Source organism: Ovis canadensis, chromosome X (assembly GCF_042477335.2).
Source record: "Ovis canadensis isolate MfBH-ARS-UI-01 breed Bighorn chromosome X, ARS-UI_OviCan_v2, whole genome shotgun sequence".
In the NCBI taxonomy this organism is placed as follows: domain Eukaryota; kingdom Metazoa; phylum Chordata; class Mammalia; order Artiodactyla; family Bovidae; genus Ovis; species Ovis canadensis.
In genome coordinates, this window is record NC_091727.1 from 66,091,355 (window position 1) to 66,108,421 (window position 17,067).

General features: G+C 42.9%; 1 protein-coding gene and 2 non-coding genes across 3 annotated transcripts; all 3 read left to right on the forward strand.

The window, feature by feature from the left end:
* The first annotated feature begins 565 nt into the window (after positions 1-565).
* Positions 566-9,231, forward strand: PIN4 (peptidylprolyl cis/trans isomerase, NIMA-interacting 4). Its single transcript, XM_070291818.1, has 4 exons — positions 566-741; positions 3,197-3,270; positions 8,328-8,447; positions 9,056-9,231. The coding sequence occupies exons 1-4, from the start codon at positions 699-701 to the stop codon at positions 9,212-9,214; spliced, it is 396 nt and encodes a 131-aa protein (XP_070147919.1). The 5' UTR covers positions 566-698; the 3' UTR covers positions 9,215-9,231.
* On the forward strand, positions 3,428-3,531 carry LOC138931309 (U6 spliceosomal RNA). Its single transcript, XR_011446551.1, has one exon. It is a non-coding gene; the product is annotated as a U6 spliceosomal RNA (small nuclear RNA).
* A 1,339-nt stretch (positions 9,232-10,570) lies between the features above and the next one.
* On the forward strand, positions 10,571-10,643 carry TRNAE-UUC (transfer RNA glutamic acid (anticodon UUC)). Its single transcript has one exon. It is a non-coding gene; the product is annotated as a tRNA-Glu (tRNA).
* Positions 10,644-17,067: the final 6,424 nt, after the last annotated feature.

Below are 17,067 nucleotides of genomic sequence, written 5' to 3' on the forward strand. Positions count from 1 at the left end.
GCCTGGTAGGAGGCCGTCTATGGGGTCGCACAGAGTCGGACACGACTGAAGCGACTTAGCAGCAGCAGCAGCAGTGTTAGTCGCTCAGTTGTGTCCGCCTCTGCCCATCATTTTCTCCTTTGAACTACTTGAGGCACTGCTTTGGGCAAATTCAGCCACTTATACAGCCTCGCTACAAGCTGTAAAATAACTAAAAGCGAAAACCTAAAACGAAGGGCAGGCCGGTGTGTATGAGTGCGCGAAAGGGGTAGGCGGCCGCCGAGGTTCTTCCGGCTATGCCTTTGTCTAATTGCCCCGCGTGATTGGCTGGAACCCCGCGCCGAGGGACTGCAGAGGCGCCCCCCAACCCCCACCCCTCCGGCTTCCGTTACGCACGCGTGGAGGAAGCGGGTAGGGCAGTCGGGGAAAGGGCGCAAAGAAGGGCGTGTGAAAGAAGCCGCAAAAAGCACAGAGGCGTAACTCCCCCCGCCCCGCCCAACCTTTGGCTCCGCCCCTCTGCCCCGGTCCGAGCTTCAGCCCCATTGGCCCAAGAGTCAAAGGACCGGGCCTGCCCCAAGATATGCCTGCTTCCGGAGCCACGGTAAGGATGGCCAATTGCGATGCCACTTTCTGGCATATGTTTAGGACACACCGGTGGGGCCTGAAGGGGGTTTGTGCGGCAACCTAAGCAGTTGAGAGTTCAACGGCAGATTTTGGAAATGCCCCCGAAAGGAAAAAGCGGTTCTGGAAAAGGGGGAAAAGGTAGAAACCAAGAAGAAATGGGGTTGGGTGAGGAGCAAGGCGGAGGGAGCAGACCGCCGGGGTCCGGGGCGGAGGCAGCGGGTTGCCAGTGACTAGAGGACTGACCAGGAAGTGATGTTAGAAACAATCAATACAGACTTCAGTTTTTATTTAAAAGCATGGGGATTAGATGGTGGATAGAAGAGGAGAAAGGATTACAAGAAAGTTTGATTTTGTTAGTTTCTTCCGAATGGGCAAAACTTGGGAGTGAGGCTGTCATGAAGGATCCATTAGTTAGGTAAAGCTACAGGGTAGTGAAATTTGGGAAAAAAGAGGTAGAGCAGTTAGTTGACTTTGAGAAGGAGAAGGGACATCTTAAGCTTGACGTCACAGAGATGAAGATGGATGTGGTGATAAAAAGTGGAAGGCAAGAGTAGTTTTTAAAACAGCAGGGCAAGTACTGAGTAGGGGTCTTGAGGACAGTGTTAAGCGTTTGGAATAGTCATTGGGGTGGTAAGAGGAGATGAAACACTTAAAAAAGGATTGCCCTTAGGGCTGAGAGCTTAAGATTGAAGGCTATGAATTTCTGTAGGACACAATCTGCTAAGTCATGATTTACCTAGTACCATATAACTGGCACAATACAGGATTGAGACGAGCTAAGTATAACCTGTAGCCAAGGTTGAGGTTTTGTTGGACAATGATAATAGAAGAAAAGCAACACAAGGGAATTACGAATGCCACTAGGGACACGGTTCAGATGATCAAGCATGGGATCCAGACTGGGAAGGGAAGAAGTTTGATAGCATAGGAGAACATAGGAGGATAAAGGAACTGAATGGGGGGAAGGAGGAGGTGTTTCTGTGACATTAAAGAACCTGTGTTGTGGGAGTGAGGCATGAGAAGGCTGGAAGAACAGAAAGTTGTAGCCAGAGATTGAATTAGTTGTGAGTGGCACAGTTTGATCACGTGCCCCTGGGAACAGGTGGCCTGGAGTAAAAGGCATGGGTATTTGGGAGGGAGGTCTAGAAATGTGAGGTTAGGCTGTTGGATGGTTCCTCTGAATAGATAGTGAAGTCACCCAAGATTAGGGCAGTAGTGAGGATGGAAAGGAAGCCTGAAGTTGCTGCCAGAGTTCTCAGTCAGAGGGAGTGAAGGGGCATTCAGAAGATGATAGCATCCATTGGGGCAGGGGGTGGGATGACCAGAAGGCATCTTTGTTCTAGAGAAAATAAGTTTAGTGTAATAAAACTCCTTTGGCAGTAACATTTTCTTAGGCATTTGGTGGTTGGCATTTTGGATATTCAGTTTTGTGGAACATTTATTGAACAACTTTTGGGTGCTCGGCATTGGGGTTCCTAAGACAGGATGGAGTCTCCTGAATAAAATTTCAATGCGTCCCTATTACTTCTAGGATAAATTCCAAGTTCCTTAATGGAGCTCAAAGGCCCTCATGCCCTAACCCTCAGCCACCTCCCCTGGGTTCCTCTCACAGCACTCCCACTTCAGATTTGGCTTCGTCCCTAGTTTCCCCCCACATACTACACTGTTCCCCTACCCTGGAATTCTCCTCACCATTGTCCTGTCTTTGCCTGTTCAGCTCCTACTCATCCAGGAAACCTTCTTTAACTGGCTAAAATGTACCTCTGTGCTTCCACAGCCCCCTATTTATACAGCATAGCTCATCCTCCTGAAATGATCTTTTACATGATTTTACATAACGATATTCCCGAGTAGTATATGAGCCCCCTGAAGGAATGTATTATGCCATTTGGGCTTGTTCATCTTTGTATCTCCAGTGTCTGGAACTTAGTTACTTAGGAAATGTTTATGAACTGAACACTTAAACCAACAATAGTTCTTAGGAACATCAGCCTCTAACAGTAAATATGCTGCCATCAAAACAGAAACTGGCATAGTAGCAAAATGACACAGTAATAAAATGTAAAATACTGCCCATTGTGTTAATCTGAATATTGATAACTTCTTAGGAAGGTTATCAGTAGGCAATGTCATTGACTCCAGGAGTTTGGACATGAATGTATTCTTTACCCAAATATGGGTGGTAGGAAATTTGATCTTTATTTAAAATATATTCTTGGACATTTTACCTCCTATAATTGTGAGTATCCAAGTACATAGCTGCCGTGCTTATTAGAAATCTCACAAGAGCTCCAGGGTTTGCTCTTAGAAGGCAGGATTTCAAACTGGGTCTAGAGAAATCAGGCCAGGTTTTTGGTGCTCCCATTCAACTATTAGCACACTCACTTGTGTATCCATTTTCCATGAAGGGTTTTTGTAAGGCACAAATTTCTTGTTTTAAGAGGTATGTTACAGGTTAATTTAGCTTGATGTAAAGTGTCTGCAGAGTTCCCTTTTGAAGCTTGGTGCTGTGATGGAAGTATCAACTCCTATTGTGTTGAATAATAAGGTGAAAGTGTAGTTTAAATGAGTACTTGTCATGTCTTCTCTAAAGGAAAAGCAGCCTCTGGGAGTGAGAGTTCTGAGAAGAAGGCTCAGGGTCCCAAAGGTGGTGGCAATGCAGTAAAGGTGAGTTACTCTGCTCTTTTCTTTTTTTTTTTTTCATTTTAAATATAAATAACATATACATCTGTTATTTTGGTACACATAAAAGGAAAAGACAGCATGCTTAACTCATCCTAAGGCTAGCCTAATACTGACAGAAGATCAAGATAACACAAAAGTGGTGCTCCCTTCGGCAGCACATATACTAAAATTGGAACGATACAGAGATTAGCATGGCCCCTGCGCAAGGATGACACACAAATTCGTGAAGCGTTCCATATTTTTCAATGTATGGCAAAACCAATACAGTATTGTAAAGTAAAAAAAATAAAAAAGTTAAAAAGTTAAAAAAAAAGATAACACAAAAGTGGAAAATAATAGATCACTCACTTATGAAAATAATTCCTTTTAAATATTTCTTAAATGTTTTCTCAGACATCCAGAAATTCTTCATACTCTAGTATTTTTCCTTAAAATATATTAAGTCTTTGCAAGTAAGTGAATGAGTTATTTCTCAGAATGAAATACTACTTGACAAAACCAAGAGCTGAGATGAGCAGGCAAAGGCACGGGTCTCATTAGACAGCTTCCCCACTGGTGAGCTACAAGCCAGAGCCCTGACCATGAAAATTAAGGTGGGAGACAACTGCAAATAATTACTTGAAGTTCTTGACATAGTGCCAGAGGTATGTCTGCCCTGGGAAAATATAATCTGAAATAGAACTATACTGTTTAACACTACATAAAAAGGCAATTTCCATGTTTCAGTCAGGATGTGGGATTCCATACTTTGATTCATTCATTCCTTAAGGATTTAGTGACATCTGCTCTGTGCCAAGCAGTGTAGTAAATTCTGGATATTAAAAAAAAAACAGGTAAGAGATGGTTCCTGTTATTACAGTCTAGTTGGGAGCAGTTAGGTAAAGAAAGAAATTTCATTGCTATATGAGAAGAGCTATAGTGGAGTTGTAGCATATAAATGCACCTATACGTATGCAGCCAAAAGAAAGAGCGAATGTAAATAGAGAGGGCCATTCTGCCCACTTTTCTACTCAGTGAACCCATAGAAAGATAGAGAGATGGGAGACATGAATTTGCTTTTCATAATAGTTGACCTTCGTTCTCATATGAATATCCCACCATGTGAAGTGGGATTCTGGTATCCAAAGATAATTTTCATAAAACATGGTGCCTAAATGCAAGCCAGCTACTTTGTCCAGGCATCCAGCTGAAGAAGTGGCTTTAAAGAGGCATCTTGCCCTTTCTGGAAACAAAAATAAGTTCAGTGTGGCTATATTTGAGGTATATGGAAAGGTGGTGGTGGTTCAGTCACTCAGTCCTGTCCGACTCTTTGTGACCCCATGGACTGCAGCACGCCAGGCTTCCCTGTCCATCACCATCTCTCAGAGTTTGCTCAAATTCATATCCATTGAGTCTGTGATGGTATTCAACCATTTCATCCTCAGTCACCCCCTCCTCCTCCTGCCGTCAATCTTTCCCAGCATCAGAGTCTTTTCCAATGAGTTGGCTCTTTGCATAAGGTGGCCAAAGTATTGGAGCTTCAGCTTCAGCATCAGTCCTTCCAATGAATATTCAGGGTTGATTTCCTTGAGGACTGATTAGTTTGATCTCCTTGCTGTCCAAGGGACTCTCAAGAGTCTTCTCCAACACAAGTTTGAAAGCATCAGTTAGCTAGGAAAGTCAGTTAAGGTTAAACTCTTTTGTTAAACTCTTCCTTTTGAAATAATTTTAGACTCACATTCAGTTGTAGGATAGATGTACTTTTTGTACATGTACATGTGCCTTTTATCAGGGGCTTTCCAGATGGTGCTAGTGGTAAAGAACCTGCCTGCTAGTGCAGGAGATAAAATAGCATGGGTTCAGTCCCTGGGTTAGGAAGATCCCCTGGAGGAGGGCATGGCAACCCACTCCAGTATTCCTGGATAATCCCATGGACAGAGGAGGCTGGCGGGCCACAGTCCATAGGGTCACAAAGAGTCAGACACAACTGAAATGACTTAGCACTATACCTTTTATCCTGTTTTCCCAATGGTAACATCTTACAAAACCCTAGTACATTAGCACAACCAGGAGATTGACGTTGCTACAATCAAGATCCAGACATTTCCATCATCCCTCCTGTTGCCCTTTTATAGCCATACCCACTTCCCCCCTGGATCCCCTACCCTCCATGACCTCAGAGCAGCAGCTAATCTCTTCTCCATTTCTATAATTTTATAATTTCTATATAAGTGGAACGATACAGTGTGTAGCCTTTTGGCGTTGGCTATTTTCACTCACCATAAACCTCTGGCGATTTCATTCCACTTGTGTGTATCCACAGTCTGTTCTTTGTATTACTGAGTAGTGTTCCATGGACACATGAAAGTAGTGTGTTGAACTTTTCACCTGCTAGGGGACTGGTTTGTCTCCAGTGTTTGTGAAGGACCCAGTAGCAGAGGGACCCCAAACCCTTCAGCCTTTTAGGGTCTAGGCTCCTTCCATACCTGCCATTCTGCTCTAGACCACACTCTTGAACCCAGCTCTGCCCTGTGTCACTAGAGCTGCCCAGATTCTGAAACCTACCTTCCGTTCACAGCTTCCTTCCTTCCTCTTGTTTCCCACCTCCCCCAATCCTGTTCTATTCCTCTCCATGCAGACCTCTAGGCCCTCTAGCCTGCCCTGTTCGCTTCATCTTCTCCCAGGCTTTGTGCCTGTTCTCTGAGCCCTGTATGTCTTATAGGCTGGAAGTTAGATGGATCATGGAGCCCTGACTCCTTTCCTTTTGGTGATCCACTATGTCTATCTGCCAGACCACAACTCAGAATAAATCCAGTGATCTCCTTTCTTTACACTCAAACCCAGAACTGCTGAGGCCCACTGGAGAGTCACACAGCCTCGGGGGTTGGGGCCACTGATTCCTCGTCTCTGCCCTGAGCTGGGCCATCAGAACTGCACGGAGATCCCTTGCCACTCGCCTCAAGCCATCCACCACCCTCCTCCAGTCAATCAGCAGACAGCTTTTTCCAGTGGTTCTCAACCTTGGTATACATCAACTTCACCTGGAGAGCTTCTGAAAGTCTCCATGCCTAGGGGTCTACCCCAGACCAGCTGCCTCACAGTCTCGAGGGGTGGGGACTAGATCTTGGTATATTTTTTAGAAGCTCTTGGGGTGATTCTGACATGTGCCAAGGTTGAGAAACACTGATTCAGTCTCGCAGGGTTGGTGTGAAGATTTCATGAGATCACGCATGTAAAGCACTTAGCACAGTTAGTGTTAAGTACTCAATAACTGAAATATTATTATAATTGTAATAACAATTATCAAGAAAATGTAATTCTTCATTATAAGGTCCTGGATCCTCATCATTCTGCAGCATTTAACCCTGTTGCCCATTTCCTCCTTGAAACTTTCTCTTGCCTTGGTTTCTGTTAACACACCTTTCTCTCTACCTGTCTGGTTTTTTATTATGCTTGTTGAGCTTCTTTCTTTGCTTATTAAACACCAGTATTCTCCACCAATGAGTCTTAAGTGTACTTTGCTCTTCTTCTCATTCTGTGTACTTCTCATTCTGTGTAGCCTCCTTGGGTGATCCATCACCTCCCATAGCATCAGCTGCTACCTCCATGCTCATCACTCCCACATTCTCTCTGGAGCTTGGCTCTTTTTTCTCATCTTTTGTCTGTACCACCAGGCATGAAGGATCTTAGTTCCCCGACCAGGGATCGAACCCAGGCCCCCTGCATTGGCAGCATGGAGTCTTAACCACTGGGCTGCCAGGAAAGACCCTTGGTTCTCGTCTAAGATTTCAGTCTCATACAGTTGCCAATTGGTTAGTCACACTTGCAAACTCCACAGGTACTACAGACTCTGTCAAACTGTGTAAAACCAGAATACTTGCTTATTCATTTGTAAAGTGGTAGATTGGATCCCCTTTCTGTGATCACGAATGCTGTGTGCACTTTCCCAGTCATTGAACCAGGTTTGCTCTGTGAATGTAGAAGCAGAAAGAGGGAAACAGTGGAGAAGCAGTTTTAGCCAGGCTAAGATGAGGTCTGAGGAACCATCCTCATCCCCCAACATGTATCTCTCTAGTGTCCAGATTGTCCCTGTCTCCCCTAGGCAGTGCTGGACACATTCTATAGAAGTTTGCCTCTCTGAGCCCTGCTTTTTGACACATTTTTTTCTTTGCTGTGTCTGTCTTCTGTGTAGCTCCTCCAGTCCAGGATTCTGTCATTCCCAGTTTTACTAACTGAACCCTGAGGACATGGTTTGTCTGTCTCTAAATTTATAAGGGAGACATCTTTAGGCCCTACCCTAGTGTATCACCTATAATAAGAAATGAATAATGGATTCTATTTGAGTGAGAAATGGGAAATCCTACAAAACCTATCTTGACAAAAGCATTTCTAAGGACATAGTGATTTTTTTAAAAACATGACTTTATATAAATATAAGTTACATTTGAATACTTTTTTAGGGTTGAGTATTCTTAATCTTCAACCTATGATTCTTTTTCTAAGTGTTAAATTGTGGAGGGGCTTTATGCAATTGGCCTCTTTTGGTAAAAAGCATTTCTTTGTGGGTTTTTTTCATATCATTCCACCTCTGATAAATTAATAGGTAACCTTTATTGAGTGCTAGCTGCATCATCTCAGTCTTCACAACACAGTTACTGTTATTTCAGTGCACAAATGGGAAAACATTTAGATATTTAAAACATACCTAAGACCATACAGGAGAGTGGGGATTTGACTCCAGCTCTCAACCATTATCATGTTTCCTCCTCTTGTTATCATTGAGGTACATGGTAAAGGATGGGAGCATTCCTCAGCCAGGTGCCCATTTTCCATCTAAATCTGGGTTCTAAGATACTGTCTTATACAGGAAATGGGTTTTTGCCCCATTGGACTATTGCCCAGTTGGGCAGACTTCCAGAATTTTCCATTGCCATGAGTGAATGCGTTTGTTTTTTTTTTTTTCCACTAGTATGGGGGTAATCCTGATGTGACTGGTTTATTGTGAGGAAAGAAATCATTTGGGTCTCCAGCTATTACATGAACATGTTTTTTCCTTGTAGGTCAGACACATTCTGTGTGAAAAACATGGAAAAATCTTGGAAGCCATGGAAAAGTTAAAGTCTGGAATGAAATTCAATGAAGTGGCTGCACAATATAGTGAAGATAAAGCCAGGCAAGGGGTATGGTGCATTCATCATTTAAAATGTCTCTTATGGAGGACACACAGCAGTAGGGATTATTTTTGTTTTGCCATTAGTTTTAGGCATATCTTAAAGATCTTAAAAGCAGAAATGTCCAACTTGTGAACAGTTGAATACAGGTCATCTTTGTCTAAACCTTGGCATAACCAAATTTACACAGCTAACAGATACCTAGGGCTTCCCTGGTGGCTCAGATGGTAAAGAATCCGCCTGCAATGAGAGAGACCTGGATTTGATCACTGGGTTGGGAAGTTCCCCTGAGGAGGGCAGCCAGCAACCCACTCCAGTATTCTTGCCTGGAGAATTCCATGGACAGAGGAGCCTGGAGGGCTACAGTCCATGGGGTCGCAGAGTCAGACACAACTGAGTGACTAAGCAGAGTAGACACCCAGTAACACTGTGAGTGTTTGTGTGTGCAGCCCAGGGTTGGGCCTCTTCCCTATTTTGTGCTCATTGAGTCGTCTTCTCTCCAGCCCAGATGAATAAACCTAGGAACCTTAGCATTCATGTTGTGAAATTTTCAAGCTACAGTAGAACTGTTCCCTCTTCGGGGCCACTTGATATCACGTATCTTTTGGATTTTCCAGGGTGACTTGGGTTGGATGACCAGAGGGTCCATGGTAGGACCATTTCAAGAAGCAGCATTCGCCTTGCCTATAAGTGTGCTGGATAAGCCTGTGTTTACAGACCCTCCAGTAAAGACAAAATTTGGGTATCATATTATAATGGTTGAAGGGAGAAAATAAAATTGTATGAAAGACTACATATGTCTTATACATTATTTCTTTAAAAGGTGTTGAATAATCATTGTATTTTATGAACTCTGTCATTGTGGGTTTGTGGGTACAAAATCAGGTGGGTAAAGGTTGGTGTGCACAACAGTAGGTATTTAGTTGGTAGTTCTCTAAGATAAGTCAAGCAGACTCCTTTTAAACCTGTTAGTCCCTTCCCCAAGAACTGCTTTATCTGATTCTCAGTATATCCCATAAGTTAATTTAGAAAGCTTCTCTAGAAAAGTCAAATATCAGCTCATACAATTCAGACTGAATTGGATATTGAATAGATGGATTAGCATATGAAAATCATAAAATAAGTCTCTAGACACTTGTTTTATAAGGTAGCCAACATTGATCTGCCAGGACAGTTGTTATTAGCTCCACTGTCATAACATAGCACATGGCACATTCAACATTAGGCCATTCAATATTAACTCCTTTCTTTTTAAATAAACGTTTGTTGGAAGAAAAAACACTCAGTTCTTCTGTCAGGTTTTTGTACTAAACAGTAACCGTTGACAGTAACTGCTGATTAAAGGGGAAAATGTTGGAGTTCCCTGGCGATTCAGTGGTTAGGACTCGGAGCTTTCACTGCCAGGGCCTGGGTTTGATCCTTGGTCAGAAAACTAAGATCTCACAAGCCACAGGCCAAAAAAGAAAAAAAAGAAAACAACAGACAGGGAGGGATGTCAGCCTAAAAACGTTCCTTCATCCTCAAATGTATGGGTTACATTATGACAGTCCTCTCCAGGGTCAATGTTCTGGGTATCTACATTTTTTTAATGCCACTTTTATGACATAACAAAAAAGTATATAAATATTATAAATACGATACTACTTCAAAAATCAAAGTTTGCAAGTGCAACTGTGATTATTAATAGTGATTTTTTGAACACACTGTGTTCTCTCTCAGCTGCATTTGACATACCCGCATTATGCCACATAGCAGCAGTTCACCTTAGTTAAGTTTCCCATTTTAGACATTTCTGACCACCTGTGCTTCCATGCAATATTCCCCACTGAGCAGACTAAAGGCTGCCCACTCCCTAGAATACATAGATATGATACAGAGGGATGATCAAAATAGTAGGCATCAGATGAAACTGATGTGATTTAAAACCACATTTAAAACACTCTCTAAATAAGGGCTATAAATTCTGAAAATCGTGAAGAAAAGTCTGAAAAGAATGTTCATTTTAAATGAATACATAGAACTACAAAGAACATCAATTCTACTGAAATTGAGTAATCAAAATATTGTTTTATATATAGCTCTATTAATACATTGAGATGTAGTGGTAGGACTAAAAACCACTGTGAGGGAATTCCCTGGTGGTCCAGTGATTAGGACTCTGCACTTTCACTGCCATGGGCCTGGGTTCAACCCCTAGTCAGGGAATGAAGATCCTCCATGTGACATGGCCAAAATTAAAAAATAAAACCCACCATGATTTTGTGGTGGTGAATATCAATGGTATTTTGAAATTGATGCAATAACTATGGAATCTCTGTGATTTCTGTTAGCAAGAAAGTTGTGGTACTGCTATTTCTGTACTTTGTTGCCAACATTCATAATGAAAGGAAACATTAAATTTCAGATAAGAGTACAGTAGTGGGGGAGGAGGGGGAGATGTAACTCTTCCCATCCAGATTCAGACTCTGAATTCTTCAGTTTAAAAATCCCTGCCTTATATACTGTTTTAACATTTTCCCAATACCTGTATTTCCCCCGCCCCCCCGCCCCCACCAAACTGTCATTATAGGTACTCAAGAAGCACTGTTGTTTTTCAGTGAGAAATACATCTAGGACCTTTAAGTCTTACTCTTCAGATCAAATGGACACAGGCCCTGAAAGCCTCCTGGCAAGCAAATAAATCACGTGGGGGCCTTTTTTTTTTTCATATCAAGTGAGAGAAGAATTTATTAGCTGAATTTTCACAAACATTTGTGTTTGATGGGAGACTTATAAGATGTAGGACACAGCCAATGATGCACTTGCATGACGACAGTCATTCAGTTCTTGTAGGAAAACTGGAACTGGAGTTAGATGCAGACTATGAATTGCTGAATCACAGTATTAACAATGGGATTTTTTTCAATGATACACATTGAATCATATCACCCTCTCTAAAATAAAAGTCGGCCCACTCTTTCCATGGTTCTGCATTAGCAGATTCAACAACTGCAGATCAAAAATATAATTTTCAGAAAGTTCCAAAAAGTAAAACTTGAATTTGCAATGACTTGCAACTATTTACATAGCAGTTATACTGTATTTACAAACTTTGCAATTTACATTTATGTTGTATAAGTGGCGTGGGTGGCTGCAACCAGCTCACTAAGCGTGGGCGAGAAGAGCTACCCCACGTCTGAGGTCAGGGGTAGCGGCCGAGAGTGCCAGGCTGCAATGGCGCCAGAACGGCGGAGAGGAGCTATCCCGCGTCGGAGGTCAGGGGCGGCAGGGAGGAGCCACCCCGCGTCCGGGGTCAGGGGTGGCGGCCTGGAGGAGCAACCCCATGTACAAGGAGTGCTGGCTGCGCAGGCGCAGGAGGGCCTAGAGGAGCTATCCCACGTTGAAGGTCAGGAAGGGCAGTGGTGAGGAGATACCCTTCCTCCAAGGTAAGGAGCAGTGGCTGCACTTTGCTGAAGCAGCCGTGAAGAGATACCCCACGCCCAAGGTAAGAGAAACCCAAGTAAGACGATAGGTATTGCAAGAGGGCATCAGAGGGCAGATACACTGAAATCATACTCACAGAAAACTAGTCAATCTAATCACACTAGGACCACAGCCTTGTCTAACTCAATGAAACTAAGCCATGCCCACGGGGCAACCCAAGATGGGCGGGTCATGGTGGAGAGGTCTGACAGAATGTGGTCCACTAAAGAAGGGAATGGCAAACCACTTCAGTATTCTTGCCTTGAGAACCCCATGAACAGTATGAAAAGGCAAAATGATAGGATACTGAACGAGGAACTCCCCAGGTCGGTAGGTGCCCAACACACTACTGGAGATCAGTGGAGAAATAACTTCAGAAAGAATGAAGGGATGGAGCCAAAGCAAAAACAATACCCAGCTGTGGATGTGACTGGTGATAGAAGCAAGGTCTGATGCTATAAAGAGCAATATTGCATAGGAACCTGGAATGTCAAGTCCATGAATCAAGGCAAATTGGAAATGGTCAAACAAGAGATGCCAAGAGTGAACATCGACATTCTAGGAATCAGTGAACTAAAATGGACTGGAATGGGTGAATTTAACTCAGATGACCATTATATCTACTACTGTGGGCAGGAATCCCTTAGAAGAAATGGAGTAGCCATCATGGTCAACAAAAGAGTCTGAAATGCAGTACTTGGATGCAACCTCAAAAACAACATAATGATCTTTGTCCATTTCCAAGGCAAACCATTCAGTATCACAGTAATCCAAGTCTATGTCCCAACCAGTAACACTGAAGAAGCTGAAGTTGAACGTTTCTATGAAGACCTACAAGACCTTGTAGAACTAACACCCAAAAAAGATGTCCTTTTCATTATAGGGGACTGGAATGCAAAAGTAGGAAGTCAAGAGACACCTGGAGTAACAGGCAAATTTGGCCTTGGAATGTGGAATGAACCAGGGCAAAGGCTAATAGAGTTTTGCCAAGAAAATGCACTGGTCATAGCAAACACCCTCTTCCAACAACACAAGAGAAGACTCTACACATGGACATCACCAGATGGTCAACACCGAAATCAGATTGATTGTATTCTTTGCAGCCAAAGATGGAGACGCGCTATACAGTCAGCAAAAACAAGACCAGGAGCTGACTGTGGCTCAGATCATGAACTCCTTATTACCAAATTCAGACTTAAATTGAAGAAAGTAGGGAAAACCGCTAGACCATTCATGTATGACCTAAATCAAATCCCTTATGATTATACAGTGGAAGTGAGAAATAGATTTAAGGGCCTAGATCCGATAGACAGAGTACCTGATGAACTATGGAATGAGGTTTGTGACATTGTACAGGAGACAGGGCTCAAGACCATCCGCATGGAAAAGAAATGCTAAAAAGCAAAATGGCTGTCTGAGAGGCCTTACAAATAGCTGTGAAAAGAAGAGAGTTGAAAAGCCAAGGAGAAAAGGAAAGATATAAGCATCTGAATGCAGAGTTCCAAAGAATAGCAAGAAGAGATAAGAAAGCCTTCCTCAGCAATCAATGCAAAGAAATAGAGGAAAAGAACAGAATGGGAAAGACTAGAGATCTCTTCAAGAAAATTAGAGATACCAAGGGAACATTTCAGGCAAAGATGGGCTCGACAAAGGACAGAAATGGTATGGACCTAACAGAAGCAGAAGATATTAAGAAGAGGTGGCAAGAATACACGGAAGAACTACACAAAAAAGATCTTCACGACCCAGATAATCACGATGGTGTGATCACTCATCTAGAGCCAGACATCTTGGAATGTGAAGTCAAGTGGGCCTTAGAAAGCATCACTATGAACAAAGCTAGTGGAGGTGATGGAATTCCAGTTGAGCTGTTTCAAATCCTGAAAGATGATGCTGTGAAAGTGCTGCACTCAATATGCCAGCACATTTGGAAAACTCAGCAGTGGCCACAGGACTGGAAAAGTTTGAGCATTCTTTGGCATTGCCTTTCTTTGGGATTGGAATAAGAAAGGCAATGCCAAAGAATGCTCAAACTACTGCACAATTGCACTCATCTCACACGCTAGTAACGTAATGCTCCAAATACTCCAAGCCAGGCTTCAGCAATACGTGAACCGTGAACTTCCTGATGTTCAAGCTGGTTTTAGAAAAGGCAGAGGAACCAGAGATCAAATTGCCAACATCCGCTGGATCATGGAAAAAGCAAGAGAGTTCCAGAAAAACATCTATTTCTGCTTTATTGACTATGCCAAAGCCTTTGACTGTGTGGATCACAATAAACTGTGGAAAATTCTGAAAGAGATGGGAATACCAGACCACCTGACCTGCCTCTTGAGAAATCTGTATGCAGGTCAAGGAAGCAACAGTTAGAACTGGACATGGTCAAGTCTGTATATTGGCACCCTGCTTATTTAACATATGCAGAGTACATCATGAGAAACACTGGACTGGAAGAAACACAAGCTGGAATCAAGATTGCTGGGAGAAATATCAATAACCTCAGATATGCAGATGACACCACCCTTATGGCAGAAAGTGAAGAGGAACTAAAAAGCCTCTTGATGAAAGTGAAAGTGGAGAGTGAAAAAGTTGGCTTAAAGCTCAACATTCAGAAAACAAAGATCATGGCATCCAGTCCCATCACTTCATGGGAAAGAGATGGGGAAACAGTGGAAACAGTGTCAGACTTTATTTTGGGGGGCTCAAAAATCACTGCAGATGGTGATTGCAGCCATGAAATTAAAAGATGCTTACTCCTTGGAAGAAAAGTTATGACAAACCTAGATAGCATATTCAAAAGCAGAGCCATTCCTTTGCCGACTAAAGTCCATCTAGTCAAGGCTATGGTTTTTCCAGTAGTCCTGTATGGATGTGAGTTGGACTGTGAAGAAGGCTGAGCACCGAAGAATTGATGCTTTTGAACTGTGGTGTTGGAGAAGAGTCTTGAGAGTCCCTTGGACTGCAAGGAGATCCAACCAGTCCATTCTGAAGGAGATCAGCCCTGGGATTTCTTTGGAAGGAATGATGCTAAAGCTGAAACTCCAGTACTTTGGCCACCTCATGCGAAGAGCTGACTCATTGGAAAAGACTCTGATGCTGGGAGGGATTGGGGGCAGGAAAAGGGGACGACAGAGGATGAGATGGCTGGATGGCATCACTGACTAGATGGACGTGAATCTGAGTGAACTCCGGGAGTAGGTGATGGACAAGGAAGACCTGGCATGCTGCGATTCATGGTGTTGCAAAGAGTCGGACACGACTCAGCGACTGAACTAAACTGTATAAGTAATCTAGAGGTGATTTAAAATATAATACATGTGAGAATGTATGTAGGATATATGTAAATACTACATCATTTTATATGAGCAAATTGAGCATCTGTGGACTCTAGTATTTGCAGAAAATCCTACAAGCAATCCCCCTTGGATTTGAGGGACACCTGTAATAATTTCTTTTGGTAAGAGCAAAGTTTTGTACTATCAATAGGTAACCTATTATTTAAGCTTCAGCTCATCTTTTTCAAGCTTCTATCTGTATATTTTATAATACGTATAACAGTAACGTGTACTACATGTCATTTACAAGTAGCTTTCATATGTGTGTGTGTTAGTTGCTTAGTCATGTCCAACTCTTTGTAACCCCATAGACCACAGCCCACCAGGCCCCTCCATCCATGGGATTCTCCAGGCAAGAACACTGGAGTGGGTTGCCATTTCCTTCTCCAAAATAAACTAGAGAAATAAAGAAAATTTGCTCAGTCGTGTCCAACTCTGCGACCCCATGGACTGTAGCCTACCAGGCTCCTCCATCCACGGAACATTCATATGTGTGTATGTGATTAAAAGAATCTTTGTCTCTAGTTACCGGCAACATGGCTCCCTTGGAATCTATGTAGTAATTTGGCCTTTTTTATGGTAATGATATGATTGGTGGCTGAGGGCCCCTCAAGAGCTTCAGGATGGGGACTGGTCACCAGAAAGAATTAGTGGCTTGGAACTCTTGGCCCCACCCCCTGGCCTCTAGGGAGAAGAGAGGTGCTAGAAATAGTTATTTACCAATGGCCAGTGATTTAAATGATTTAAACAATCATGCCTACACAATGAAACCTCTGTAAAAATATTCTAAATGACAGGGTTCAGAGAGCTTCAGGCTGGTGAACACATCAAGGTGCTGGAAGTGTGACCATGCCCAGAGAGGACACAGAAGCTCACACACACCTCATTCTCCATATCTTGCCCCATGCATCTCTTTCATTTGGCTGTTTCTGAGTTGTAGTTATTAAAACCAGTAATAATAGGTTTTCCTAAGTTCTATGCACCGCTCAAACAAATTACTGAACCTGAAGAAGCAGCCATCCTCAGGAACACTCCATTTGTAGCCAAGCTGAAGAGAAGTGTGGATAACATGGGACCCTAATACTAGTAACTGGCATCTGACGTGAGGGCAGTCTTATGGGAGTGAGTCCTTAAACCTGTGTGCAGTTTGACTCTAGTCCAGGGAGTGTCAGAATTGAGTTCAATTGTAGAATAGCCAGTTGGTGTCTGCAAAGAAATGGAGAACTGCTAAGGTGTGGAAAAACCCCACATTTGGTGTCAGAAATGTTGTGAGTAAAAGCAGCTCAGTTATTATAGTGGCTTGTTACTAGGTAACACATGGTTAACAATCCATTTCACCCTTTACTGTGTGATCTTGGGCAGGTCACAGTCTCACCAAGCCATTTCAATTAAAAAATGGAAATGCTACCCTTGACCTCAAAGGATTATGGTAAGGATTAAACAAGAAACCTATGTAGAGTACCTAATACACAGATGGTACTTGATAAACTCTCCAGTGATAGAGCACAGAATGCTATGCTGCACTTTTTATTTTTAGGAGGGAACCAGACTCCTTTTCAGTCTACAACCTGAAGATATGATGTGTGGTATGGTGGTGACTGACGGATGGTCAAATGGTCTGCAAAGGGACTCTAGGGTAGGGCACTAGTGATAAAGCAGCCCAGCACCAGGTACCTTACCCCAGGCTGGCTGTAGTAAACCAACAGCCTACATGCTAGTGCATGTTAAGTGGGTCTTAGATCTGGAATACTAATGACAGACTTCTGCCTAAGTGATTTTTACATGCATTTGTCAATATCAACCATCTCAGTGAAAGAAACTGAATGAAAAAT

Excerpts from the sequence above, each read along its gene's own strand:
- PIN4 (XM_070291818.1), top strand. The coding sequence starts at position 699 with ATGCCCCCGAAAGGAAAAAGCGGTTCTGGAAAAGGGGGAAAAG. Across the intron at positions 742-3,196 it reads TTCTGGAAAAGGGGGAAAAG|GAAAAGCAGCCTCTGGGAGT; the intron begins GTAGAAACCAAG and ends TCTTCTCTAAAG. Across the intron at positions 8,448-9,055 it reads AAGATAAAGCCAGGCAAGGG|GGTGACTTGGGTTGGATGAC; the intron begins GTATGGTGCATT and ends TGGATTTTCCAG.